The following is a 14,052-nucleotide window of genomic DNA, read 5'->3' on the forward strand; positions in this document are numbered from 1 at the left end:
GTACAGACCAAAAGTTTGGACACACCTTCTCATTCAAAGAGTTTTCTGTATTTTCATGACTATGAAGGCATCAAAACTATGAATTAACACATGTGGAATTATATACATAACAAACAAGTGTGAAACAACTGAAAATATGTCATATTCTAGGTTCTTCAAAGTAGCCACCTTTTGCTTTGATTACTGCTTTGCACACTCTTGGCATTCTCTTGATGAGCTTCAAGAGGTAGTCCCCTGAAATGGTCTTCCAACAGTCTTGAAGGAGTTCCCAGAGATGCTTAGCACTTGTTGGCCCTTTTGCCTTCACTCTGCGGTCCAGCTCACCCCAAACCATCTCGATTGGGTTCAGGTCCGGTGACTGTGGAGGCCAGGTCATCTGGCGCAGCACCCCATCACTCTCCTTCATGGTCAAATAGCCCTTACTTTCAAAGTTTTCCCAATTTTTCGGCTGACTGACTGACCTTCATTTCTTAAAGTAATGATGGCCACTCGTTTTTCTTTACTTAGCTGCTTTTTTCTTGCCATAATACAAATTCTAACAGTCTATTCAGTAGGACTATCAGCTGTGTATCCACCTGACTTCTCCTCAACGCAACTGATGGTCCCAACCCCATTTATAAGGCAAGAAATCCCACTTATTAAACCTGACAGGGCACACCTGTGAAGTGAAAACCATTTCAGGGGACTACCTCTTGAAGCTCATCAAGAGAATGCCAAGAGTGTGCAAAGCAGTAATCAAAGCAAAAGGTGGCTACTTTGAAGAACCTAGAATATGACATATTTTCAGTTGTTTCACACTTGTTTGTTATGTATATAATTCCACATGTGTTAATTCATAGTTTTGATGCCTTCATAGTCATGAAAATAAAGAAAACTCTTTGAATGAGAAGGTGTGTCCAAACTTTTGGTCTGTACTGTATATATTGCATATGTGTAAGTATACGGCATTTATTTTGAGAGCTTAAAATCAGGTAGATTCACAATTGCAGACCTGGGCTGTAACCAAGGATCAGTAAGATAAGTAAAGCAATATAGTTACAGAGTTACCAAACTTTTTATGTAAATTAATTCTATATATAAGCTGTAAAATGTTAAAAGTGAAATGCACTTTGCAAGAACAATCCTCAACTGCTTCCCTTTCACACAGTATATTATAAAATTGGCTGCCTGCAGCCACCACCAGGGGGAGCTTAGTGCATGAGACTGTATACAGTTCATACTAAAATCAACAAAAGCTGTTGAATCTCTACGGACTGAGCTCCCTCTAGTGGTGACTGGTGGAGAATGCGGTGAATCTGCAGTATGTTGGCAACGAGAGAATCAGGTCAGTAATAAAGTTTGGAAGGTTTTTAGACCCTGAAAGCAGATTTGGAGACCAAGGCTGTAGGAAAGCTCCCGCTTCGGCCATGCACGTGTGGCTTCTATGCATGTGTTTCTCCCCCTTACCCTGGACGCTCTCTATCCATACAAATAAAATATGTAAAAGGCTCTCTTAAAAAAGCAAAAAAAAAAAAGAACATTATACGTAGGTCCTGCTTCCGTCTGTGTGGCTTCTCTGTACAGTGTAACCTTAGAAATGTTTTTGTCAGGTTCATACATTTTGTCGCCATATATGTTCATTTCTTACTGTGGTAAGTCGGAGTGCTACCTTTTCACCCCGTGGACGGCTTCACGTTGGCTATGCCTGTTTGTCTGTATTTATGCTGCCCAGTATTGGAGTCTGATGTCACTATACGTACAGGTAGGCGGTTTGTGAGTGAGTGAAGGACATGCATGTCGGACTAATTCTCGTCTTCCCGTTGTAGATGATGACCTTCGGAGCGTTTCTCCACAAAGGCGCTTTCTGCAGAAACTATTTTAATTTACTGGATTTATTGGTCGTCGGGGTTTCGCTGGTTTCCTTTGGGATTCAGTAAGTGCATCGACACAAGTTTCAACGTTGTTCTTACAAAGTTAATGGGGTTGTCTGCTTCGTACGGTGCGGGTTAGGGGTGGTTGAAGAGAACAGAACCGCTGCGTAATACAGGACCAGCAAAGTGTGCAAATCAGACAAATCTCATGCACACGTCGCAATTTTTTTTAGGTGTAAGTAAGCCGGATTTTGAAATTTGATTTTGAAATTTGTGGCATGTCAATTTCTGGAATTTTTTGGGCCGATTTCACCCTTTTTTTTTTAATAGAAGCGGAGGTCTGCAAAAATATGTAGATTTGTGCGCAGAAAATCCACCAAATCTGCACCAAAACCGCACGAAAAAAATTATTTTCCTGATCCCTCCTAAAGCCCCATTCACACGTCCGTGCTTAAATCTGTGAAAAGGTGGTCAGTGATGCCTCCGTGAAGATGTCTGTGATGGATCCGTGTTTGGTCCGTGTGTCCGTTTTTGGCTGTCCGTGTGTCATCCGTATTTCACAGACACTGTGCAGCTGAAAATTAATTTTGAAAGCATCCGTGTCGCATCCATGGTTTTCACGGAGCCATAGACTATAATGGGCGTGATGGATCTGTGAACACGGACAAAATAGAGCATGCATCCGTGCTAAAAACATGGACCCACGGACCGTGCTAAAACACTGATGTCTGAATACACACATTAAAATGAATGGGGTTAGGATTCAGGTAATACCCCTTTAATGGACTGTCCATGTAATGCACGGATTGCCAGGTCCTCCCTACGGAGAGAGGATTTTTGAAGCCAAACTTCAGTCCGTGTAATAGATGTGACCCCTTAGGCTACATGCACACGACCGTATGTGTTTTGCGGCCCACAAATTGCAGATCCGCAAAAAAAAAAAAAACGGATGACATCCGTATGCCATCCGTTTTTTTTTGTTTTTTTTTGTTTTTTTTTGCAGATCCATTGTAACAATGCCTAAAACGGACAAGAATAGGACATATTCTATTTTTTTATATTTTTTGCAGGGCTACGGAACGGACATACTTATGCGGACAGAACGCGGTGTGCTGTACGCATTTTTTGCAGACCCGTTGAAATGAACGGGTCCGCATCCTATCAGCAAAAATAAACAAAAACCGGAACGGACACGAAAACAAACAATGTTCGTGTGCATGTAGCCTTATTAACTCAGACTGCAATAGGTTGAACATGGGTTTTCCAAATTATTCCTTCTCTTTAAAGAGATTGTCCTTAGATTTAAACTTATCCCCTATCCACAGCATCTGGTCATTGGAGGTCTGACCTCTGGGAACCAACCGATCACAAGGTTTGGGGTCCTCTGTCCCCCCCCCATATGAATGGTTGAGTATACGAGCTGCCTCTTCTTTCTTTTCTATGGGACTGCTGAAGAGAAGTTGAGTACAGTGATGAATCGAGCGACATGCCGATCCACTGCTCCATGAGGGGACGCAGAGCCCCGTTCTCATATCTCGTGGATAGGGGGCAAGTTTAGATCTTGTGACAACCCTTTTATATAGTCGATGAATATTCTTGAATGCTCCATAGGAGTAGGGATTTGATGCCATTCAGGTGTCTTGGAAAGCTGAGTGGCAACCTCTGCACCAGTTATAAACCATGTCCCCTTGATGAATACCATTTAAATCGATATGACAGCGGCCGCTATTGTATAACCGTGTAGCATTTTCATGCAAAGTGATTGTTTGCCATTTGTATCTCTGCAGGTCAAGTGCTATATCTGTGGTCAAGATCCTGAGAGTTCTGCGGGTGCTCCGACCCCTGAGAGCCATTAACAGGGCAAAAGGCCTAAAGGTGTTTATTGCTAAAGGAATTGTGCGGCAATAGATGACATATAATGATTACCAAAATCTAGTTTTTGGACCATTTACATGATGTCTAACCTCTTTGAGTCTAATTTACATATTCACATACCCCATGGATTTTTGTGCTAGCCTTAAAGGGGTTGTCTCACTACAGCAAGTGGCATTTATCATGTAGAGAAAGTTAATACAAGGCACTTACTAATGTCTTGTGATTGCCTCCTTTGCTGGCTGGATTCGCTTTTCCATTGCATTATACACTGCTCCTTTCCATGGTTACGACCACCCTGCAGTCCATCAGCGGTGGTCGTGTTTGCACTCTATAGAAAAAGGGGCGGCCTCTCTTGTAGCTGTTACTGCGGGAGATCACATAGGCCGGTGCTTTTTTCTATAGTGTGCAAGCACGGCCACCGCTGATGGATTGCAGGGTGGTCGTAACCATGGAAACGAGCAGTGTATATAATGTGATGGAAAAATAAATCCAGCCAGCAAAGGAGGCAATATACAGTACAGACCAAAAGTTTGGACACACCTTGTCATTCAAAGAGTTTTCTTTATTTTCATGACTATGAAGGCATCAAAACTATGAATTAACACATGTGGAATTATTTACATAACAAACAAGTGTGAAACAACTGAAAATATGTCATATTCTAGGTTCTTCAAAGTTGCCACCTTTTGCTTTGTTTACTGCTTTGCACACTCTTGGCATTCTCTTGATGAGCTTCAAGAGGTAGTCCCCTGAAATGGTTTTCACTTCATAGGTGTGCCCTGTCAGGTTTTTTTTTTTTTTTTTTTTTTTTTCCGTCTTTTTTTTTTTTTTTTATTATAAATATCTTTATTGCTTTTCTTACATATAAACAATGTAAAAAAGATATCTGGTCACAGAGAATGAGCACGTTTGACAGGTGCATTTAAACAATGTGTTACTTTGGTGCTAGGCAATATACATACATACAAAGTCATCTAGATCAAAAGATGCCCTAAATTAATGTCAAATCTCTGTCACACATATCAAAACAAAACCAAACCCCCCCCCAAACACCAGAACCCCCCCCCCCCCCTCCCCCCCAGCATACCTGGCCTGGTACGGCCGCCACATGTGGCGGTAGGACGCTCATGCCCCTCTCTAGGGTATTTCTCAAACCTACATAGGGGCGGATCCTATTTAATGTGGACTAATTATAATGATTATTTATTATTTTTTATTATTTATTATTTAGAGGTGATAGAAACTGTATTTATTTATATTATATTAGGGCTTGGCCACAGAGAAAGGGGGGTCATCAGTGCCAGTCCGGATATTTCTTATCGCCACCTCCCCTGTCTATGAACCTATTTCTGTAATATAGCTCATCCCGCGCCGTTTCATACTCTCAAAGTTTGTTACTCTTGCCATTAAGCTTTGCCATTCATTTATTGTTGGCGGTCTATCTTTCACCCATTGTCTCAAGATTATTACCTTGGCCAATAGAAATCCCTTCAGCCAGTAAACCTGTTCGTTTTTAGTAGTTTTATTTTTGTACTCGGGGGGGAGAAGTCCAAGCACAACTACTTGGATGGTTAAGGGCGGGCTATTCCCGCTTAGTGCCGCCATCTCCTGAAATATACTGCCCCAAAAGGTCTTGATAACTGGGCAATCCCACAGCATATGTACATACCCTGCAGCTACACGAGAGCATTTCAAGCAGCTGAATTCTTGTCCCTTATTACTATACATTTTAGATAAGAGACTCGGGGTGACATATAAACGGTGTATTATTTTAAATTGTGTCAACCGGTGTTGTCGTGAGAGGGAAGCCTTCTTAATGTTTTGATATATTTCCCGCCATTGTGAAGGGTTACATTCCCCTATATCCTCCTTCCATTTATCTACACTTTTAAATTTAGTGACCGTGCTTAATTCCTCGATAAATCTCCTATATATTAATGAGACCCTAACTTTATTCCCTACTATATTATAACAAAATAATAAGAACCTCTGAGTGATTGTTATCAAAGGTATTTTTTTAAGTGTGCATGCTAATGCATGTTGTAATTGGAAATATCTATAGTGTTCTAATGCAGTTATTGGTGTCTGCTGAAACAATTCCCCTATTAATTGAATTTTCCCTTTCGTGTATATATGTGAAAATAATGTAATACCTCTCCGAGTCCAATAGTCGTTTTCATTAAGGGCCAGAAACTCTGTTAACGCAGGGTTGTCCCATAGCGGGGTAAAATCCAGAACTTGAGGGGCCTGAGTAAGTACCTTAATTTTATTCCAGGTCTTCTGTAACGCTGCCCCGATGGGGCAGACAAAATCCACACACTCCAGAAGCCCGGATTCCAATATGCTGAATATATTGTATGTATGCTGTTGGCATTGCCCTAGAATATGGGATAATAGTACTCCATCCCCCGTATTAACACACCACTGTAGTTGTGAACACAAGTAATAGATTTGAAAGTGAGGCAGGCCAAGGCCACCGTTACTTGCCGCCATTCGCAGGTATTGTAACTTGATGCGAACCCTTTTTCTGCCCCATATCAGGTCATTTATCAATCGATCAATCAAATTAAAAACACTATCCTCAATCCAGGCAGGGCAGCAACTAACCGTGTACAATATCCAGGGCAACAGAACCATTTTAATCAAGGCAATTCTATTAATCTGCGAAAGCGGAAGTTTCTGCCAGACCCTTATTTTTTCCCTTATTTTCCCGACTAGGGGGGTAACATTTAATATATTGTAGTCCCTGATGGTGCTGCCAATTTTTATCCCTAAATAATCTAAGTGGTCTGTTGGAGTAATAATTCTGACCCTGAGATCGTTCAGGGGGGGCATCCGATTCAGGGGGAAGAGTACAGACTTTCCCCAATTTATCTCATATCCGGCAATTCTACCAAATTCCTCTGTTATCCGCATAACATCTGGGACGCTTCTCCATCCGTAATTCAGATAGAGCAATACGTCGTCTGCATATAGACATATCTTATCGTCCGTCCCTCTCCCCCCAAACCCCACTATACTAGGTTCAGCCCGTATCCTGCAGGCGAGGGGTTCCATAAAAATTGAAAAGAGGAGTGGAGAGAGGGGGCATCCCTGTCGTGTCCCCCGCTTTAGGGAGACGGCAGGGGTAAGCGCCCTGTCAGGTTTAATAAGTGGGATTTCTTGCCTTATAAATGGGGTTGGGACCATCAGTGGCGTTGAGGAGAAGTCAGGTGGATACACAGCTGATAGTCCTACTGAATAGACTGTTAGAATTTGTATTATGGCAAGAAAAAAGCAGCTAAGTAAAGAAAAACGAGTGGCCATCATTACTTTAAGAAATGAAGGTCAGTCAGTCAGCCGAAAAATTGGGAAAACTTTGAAAGTAAGGGCTATTTGACCATGAAGGAGAGTGATGGGGTGCTGCGCCAGATGACCTGGCCTCCGAAGTCACCGGACCTGAACCCAATTGAGATGGTTTGGGGTGAACTGGACCGCAGAGTGAAGGCAAAAGGGCCAACAAGTGCTAAGCATCTCTGGGAACTCCTTCAAGACTGTTGGAAGACCATTTCAGGGGACTACCTCTTGAAGCTCATCAAGAGAATGCCAAGAGTGTGCAAAGCAGTAATCAAAGCAAAAGGTGGCTACTTTGAAGAACCTAGAATATGACATATTTTCAGTTGTTTCACACTTGTTTGTTATGTATATAATTCCACATGTGTTAATTCATAGTTTTGATGCCTTCATAGTCATGAAAATAAAGAAAACTCTTTGAATGAGAAGGTGTGTCCAAACTTTTGGTCTGTACTGTAGACAATCACAATACATTAGTAAGTGCCTTGTATTAACTTTCTCTACATAATAAATGTTATTTGCTGAAGTGACACAAACCCTTTAAAGTGAATGGTCTAAGATGTCGTTTTTAGGGCCAATATTCAGTGCTAATTAACGAGCTCCCCATCCCTTCGTAGGCAAAATATGAAATGGTAAAAGTCTGGTGTCTGCAGCCAGCACGAGGGGGAGCTCAGGTGCTTACTGCATAGTTTGCTGCTAAGCTCCCCCTAGTGGTGCTGGGTGGAAGATACTGTGCTCAGCAGATAAACCCTACCTTTCCATTTCAGCGCTTACACATCGAAGATGATTGCTGTATTTTTATCATATTTGTTATTTGATACCCACTTGAGGGCCCATACACTATAAATAAGTTACTTCCAAAAGCTACCAGTTATTAGGGGTTTATTATGTATTCTTATACACACACTTTCCATAATTGTATTTTAATACATCCGCGTTTTCTTTGTTAAATTCCTTCAGCATGTCGTCCAATGTGTGTTTGTCGCCATCCGAACTATCGGTAACATCATGATTGTGACCACTTTGCTACAGTTCATGTTTGCTTGTATTGGCGTTCAGCTGTTTAAGGTAAGTGTGCAAACTTGCTACTTTCCAGGGAGGAAAGGGTGCTATGGTTGCAGTGGTCCGAGCCCGAGGGGGCCCATAAGGTTTCTGCCTCATAGGAGGAGACCACTACTATAAATAGTATGGGATAGTTGGGAACCTTATTACAGAATTTGCATTGGGACCCCGGAAAGTCTAGTTCAAGGATGTCAAGCTCATGGCCCTCCAGCCTTTGCAAACCTACAACTCCCAGCATGCCCTGCTAGCTGTAGGCTGTCAAGGCATGATGGGAGTTGTAGTTTTGAAATAGCTGATTTACATCCCTGGTCTAGTTATTCCTCTGCTCCTGCTTGTCTCCATAGTGGGCTGTCTTTCTGATGTTGTAGTACTTATTGGCATTTCTTCTTTTAAAACCAGGGCAAGTTCTACCGATGTTCAGATGAAGCAAAGCAGACGCCAGAAGAGTGCAAGTAAGTTCTTTGTCCTATGCTGAAGAGGGGGCCATCAATTTCCTGAATGTGGGAAAAACCCCTTGAAACTAGCTGAGACTAGTGGCATTTTTCCATGTTTTACGCGACCTTAACAGTCTCTCACTGGAGATGCCACTATGTCTGTCTCCTGACCACTGAGGCCAGTGATTGGCTGCAGCAGATCATGCAAGGTACAGCTGTCTCATCTATAAGGTTTGGGGTAATGCGACTTGACCGATGTTTGTAAAGTAAAACTATGCTCCTCTTGTAGAAATTTCATTCATACATTCTCTTCTCTCCCAGGGGAAAGTACATTGTGTATAAGGATGGCGACGTCAACAGCCCTTCTATCCGAGAGAGACACTGGAATAACAGTGAATTCAATTTTGATAATGTTCTGTCGGCCATGATGGCACTCTTCACAGTTTCCACCTTTGAGGGATGGCCAGCGTATGTATAGTAAATCTGTAAAGTTGAACTTTCTTCTATGCACATATGAATATACATTTATGTCTTCATATCTGAAAATGTGTTAACGGCTATGTAGACCTTTGGGGGCAATTTTTTTTAATTATTGCATTGTACTCATTTTGAGCTAAAAGTCATTTCTCATACATTCCATTGGGGGACACAGACCATGGGTATAGCTTAGAGGTATTAGTAGGAGGGACACTATGCAAATACAAAAGAGAGCTCCTCCTCCTCGGGCTATACCCCCAGGCTCCACCAGGAGGAACTCCGTCTTTGCTTAGTGTCCAGTGAAGGAGGATGAGACTTGTATTAATCTACTCCGGTTAGTTATTTTCTTTCTAGATGGGGACACAGGTCAGCATTGCGCTTTCCTGGTCCCCCGTGGAGTGCCCGCCGCCGTCTTTGGACGCTGCCTGGCTGCCTCCAATATTTTACCCCAAGAAGACAAGTGGATCCGGGCTCGACCTGTTAGCTCCGGCATCCCACCAGCCCCTGGGTCACCTGATGCTGCCCTCCATCCAGAGCACTGTACTCAGGGAGTCAGATGTCTGAAGAGGTGAGCCCTGCTGGTACGGAACAGAGGGAGAAGACTGCAGGAGCAGATAAGTATGGCTGTAATCCCCTCTGCTCCCCCTTCCCCCCCCACTACCTTGCCGTCTATGGGCCGCCTGGGTGAATCGGGAATGGATGTTTTTTCTGTCAGGATGGGGTATCTGGAGGCACTATGCTGGGACCTTTTGAGACTCCTTCCCTGCAGGGGGTGAATCCACGGCTTCTCAGCCTGGCGCCGGTGCGGCTTCGCTCCTACCACTCCGCACCAGCCGGCAACGGGCCTCCTGCTTCTTTCTGGGGCCGCGTCTCCTTTCATTAACCCCCGCTACGCCGCTTCGGCGGCGGGGGCTATTTCTTTTCATAAAGCGCGCGCGCTCTTTTCGCGCTTCTAAGGGGGCGGTGTGATGCGTCGTGGGGGCGGAGCCTCTGAGCTTCGCTCTGGCGTCTGCTGCAGCTTGCTGGGAAGCTCCTCTGTCGTTTGGCTGCTCCCTGCTCCTCTCCGGTCTGTGCTGTTGCCTGGGTTGTAGGACTCTTTTAGCTTTTAATTCTGGTTGCCACCAGGCCTAAGCCTGGGGCCCCCCTTAAGTCTGCCAAGACCTCTTCTAGGACCACAATTGTCTTCTGCCACTTTCGGTCTCTAGTGTCTGTGCCTCCTGCCCTGCCCCTGGACAGGATCATCCTTCTCCTCCTTTGCTTGCCGAGCCCAGCCCCCCCCTTCCCCCCCTGTTTCTGAGATGCCTGCGGTTCCCGTTTGGGCATCTGCCATGTCCAGCGTGGCCGCTGATTTGGCCTTAGTCGCCAAGGCAGCCATGTCCTTTATGGAACGTATGGCAGTTTCCAATCCTGTTGCGCCAACCACTCCATCTCCTCTCAGTGGTTCCCGCAGAGGACGCTTGACCGGTGTTGTGGTAAATATTAATAGTTGCAATCAGCTCGCATCAAAGTTTGTGTAAGGAAAAAGGTGAGTCCCCCTTCCCTCAACCCCAGTCAGAGAGCCACACATCTGTTACCATCTTGGTTGAAAATCCTGAGAGACTCCCTCCGCCCTTCTCAGTCTGCTCACCTTTATTTACTAACAAAAGGTGTAAAAAGGGGCTGGCCCAAGACAAGGATACAGGAAGTGATAACATACAGGAAGATAAGACACCATCATTTAGAATAACCTAGCTAACAAACACATGTATACTATAACCTACCATTACCACTGGAGCTAATTTTATCCAGCCTTGCTCAGTGATCAATGCCAGATAAAATTACTATGATCCTCATGCATGTTTATTTACAGGACAACGTCATTATCTCCAGCGGCTGATCAGGCGCACTAGAGACAACAAACGCACGTTCCTTTCGTTATATTGTTCTCCTAACAAATGCATCCATGCCAAGCCAATAAATCTGCGTCTTGCGCAGGGGCCCTAGCTGGCGTCCATACATCAGCCAACAAAACACTGCTCTGCTGAACACATCAGTCTCCCCCGGCCCACAGCCCAGTGCTTAGCACATGGACCATTCGCCGACGGAGACCTCTGCGCCCAGCAGCTGTAACAGGACATACACGGGAAGATATCCACTCCAATGGTTTACCCTGACACTGAGAGACATGATGACAATACACAATATATTAAATACACATCCTAATAAAATTTCCACAACACCGCTAAGAGGCAGCGTGAGCGGCAGCATCCCTACTCGGATGACTCCGCTTCCCCCCGCGTCTAGAGGTGCGTTCGGATGACTCTCTTCCCCCCCTAGGGAGCGCAGGTCTGATGGGGAATTGTCCGGCTCGGACGAGGTCATGGAGCGAGACCCCCCACCTAAGCTCTCCACCATGGTGGCTGACTTAGTGGCAGCTGTCCGTGACACCTTTAATCTCCAAGGGGCTTCTCCTCCTTCCACTAGTCGGGAGTTCGCCCTTTTCCCGCCCAAGAAGCCGGAGGCTGCCGTGTTTCCTGTCCATGAGGAATTTTCTGCGGTCATATCCAGGGCCTGGGACCGTCCTAATCAAAAGTTCTCTGCCACCAAGCGCATGGATATGCTTTACCCTTTTCCGGCTGACAGTGTGGAAAAGTGGTCTTCTCCCCCTAAGGTGGATCTCCCGGTGGCCAGGTTAGCCAAAAACACGGCCCTCCCTGTCTTAGACGGCTCCTCTCTGCAGGACGCTGTGGACAGGCGCCTAGATTCTCTTTCCAAATCCATTTTTTCACTGGTGGGGACGTCCCTGCGGCCTGCCTTTTCCTCGGCATGGGTGGCTAGAGCCCTCTCGGTGTGGTTGCAGCGCCACCACCAAGACCTGGCGGAACAAGATTCGTCTGCTGACACACTGGATTCGGTTCTCCAGATGTCTCAGGCTTCCAAGTTCCTTTGCGAGGCTTCCATGGACATTGGTTCCCTCTTTGCCCGCATTTCAGCCCTCTCGGTTATTCAGCGCAGAGAGGTCTGGTTGAAGGTGTGGGATGCCGACGCTTCTTCTAAGCGTTCCCTTGCTAACCTCCCCTTTGAGGGTTCCAGACTTTTTGGGGCTCAGCTGGATGAGTTCATCTCTGCCGCTACTGGGGTCAAGAGCACTCATCTTCCCCAACCCAGGTCCAAGTGCCCCTTTCGGACCAGGTCTTCCGGTTTCCGGTACCAGTCCTTTCGCCGCTTCTCTTCTAGCAGGACGTCATCTGCTTCCTCCGCAGGGGGGTCACAGGACTCCCGCAAGAAGCCCTCCTTCATGCCCCAGCCTTCATGGCGCCCGAGGGCACAGTCGGCCCGCCCTGCTGCTCCCAAGCAGTCTTCCGTATAAAGGGACGCTCCCACCCCTCGTGGTGGGGGGCCGCTGCTCTCTTATCAGCAGGTTTGGAGGGCTCATGTTCAGGACGCCTGGGCTATAGAAATTGTAACGTCGGGTTACAAGATAGAATTTGCGTCCAGACCGCCGGAACGTTTTTTCCCTTCTCACGTTCCGGGGGATCCGGCCCGAGCCTCGGATCTCTTGATTGCAGTTTCTTCCCTTCTAGACCGGGGATTATTACCCCAGTTCCCCCAGAGAAACAGGGCACAGGTTTCTATTCAAAGAAAGAGGGGTCGGTGCGTCCGATCCTGGATCTGAAGCTGCTCAACAAGTTTCTGCGGGTGCGGAGGTTTCGAATGGAATCCCTCCGCTCCGTTATTGTTTCTCTTCTTCCAGGGGAGTTCCTCGCGTCCGTAGACATCCAGGATGCCTATTTGCATGTTCCTATTGCAGAATCTCACCAACGATTCCTGCGCTTCGCCATTGGTGGCCGACACTATCAGTTTGTCGCCCTTCCTTTCGGGTTAGCGACCACCCCTCGGGTCTTTACCAAGATCCTAGCGCTGCTCATGGCGCTTCTTCGCACCAGGGGCATTCCCTTGCTGCCCTACCTGGACGACATCCTGATAAAGGCCCCCTCGCTTCCGCAGGCCGAGGACAACGTCCGGATCACTGTTCAGACTCTGGAACAGTTCGGCTGGCTGATCAACTTCCCAAAATCCTCTCTCCTCCCGTCCCAGGAGCTCTCCTTCCTGGGGATGGTTTTGGATACCTCGACCGCCAAAGTGTTTCTTCCAGTCTCCAAGTCCTCCCAGATCCAGGGGACAGTGTCGCACTTGCTGCACTCCCCGTGTCTCTCCATCCGGGAGTGCATGCAGGTCCTGGGTCTTATGGTGGCCTCTTTCGAGGCCGTACCATATGCACAGTTTCACACTCGTTCGCTGCAACAGGAGATCCTTTCCCTCTGGGACAAGACCTCTCGTGGTCTGGACGCTCGCATCCGCCTGTCTCCGCGGGTTCGGGCAGCTCTTCCTTGGTGGCTGTCCCCTATGAACCTGACGTCGGGAAGATCTTTCCTACCGTTCTCCTGGACGATCGTATCCACCGATGCCAGCCTCCTGGGTTGGGGCGGAGTTCTCCTGTCCCGCACGGTTCAGGGAGTTTGGTCGGCGGCGGCAATTTTCCACTCCCTCTCCCATTGGACTCCTCTCCTTGCTGGCCGCCCGGTGAGGATTCAGTCGGACAATGCCACGGCTGTGGCTTACATCAACCATCAAGGCGGGACCCGCAGCCGGGCGGTGATGTAGGAGGTGAGGAGAATTTTACTGTGGGCAGAGTCGCACGTTCCGGTGTTGTCAGCAGTATACATGCCAGGAGTAGACAACTGGACAGCGGACTTTCTAAGCCGCAACAAGGTGGATCCAGGCGAGTGGTCTCTGCATCCGGATGTATTCGAAGACGTCTGCCACCGGTGGGGCCGTCCGGATGTGGACCTGATGGCATCCAGGCTCAACAACAAGCTCCCGGTGTTCTTGGCTCGCGCCCGGGATCCGAAGGCGTACGGGGTGGACGCGCTGGTGTCTCCGTGGCAGGACTTCAGCCTCCTCTATGTCTTCCCTCCACTTCCTCTGCTGCCGAAGGTTCTACGCAAGATCGAGGCGGAAGGGATTCCGACTGTTCTCAT

At 46.8% G+C, this 14,052-nt stretch overlaps 1 protein-coding gene across 9 annotated transcripts in view; it reads left to right on the plus strand.

Moving 5' to 3' along the window:
* CACNA1D (calcium voltage-gated channel subunit alpha1 D) overlaps positions 1-14,052 on the plus strand; it is a 368,921-nt gene that overhangs the window by 262,461 nt on the left and 92,408 nt on the right. For all 9 annotated transcript variants that reach the window (XM_040408273.1, XM_040408281.1, XM_040408272.1 and 6 more), the window contains 5 exons: positions 1,806-1,912; positions 3,638-3,725; positions 8,019-8,126; positions 8,520-8,572; positions 8,876-9,022. In XM_040408273.1, the coding sequence (XP_040264207.1) occupies positions 1,806-1,912; positions 3,638-3,725; positions 8,019-8,126; positions 8,520-8,572; positions 8,876-9,022 (503 nt within the window). The remainder of the gene's footprint in view (positions 1-1,805; positions 1,913-3,637; positions 3,726-8,018; positions 8,127-8,519; positions 8,573-8,875; positions 9,023-14,052) is intronic.

This window comes from Bufo bufo, chromosome 9 (assembly GCF_905171765.1).
Source record: "Bufo bufo chromosome 9, aBufBuf1.1, whole genome shotgun sequence".
NCBI lineage: Eukaryota > Metazoa > Chordata > Amphibia > Anura > Bufonidae > Bufo > Bufo bufo.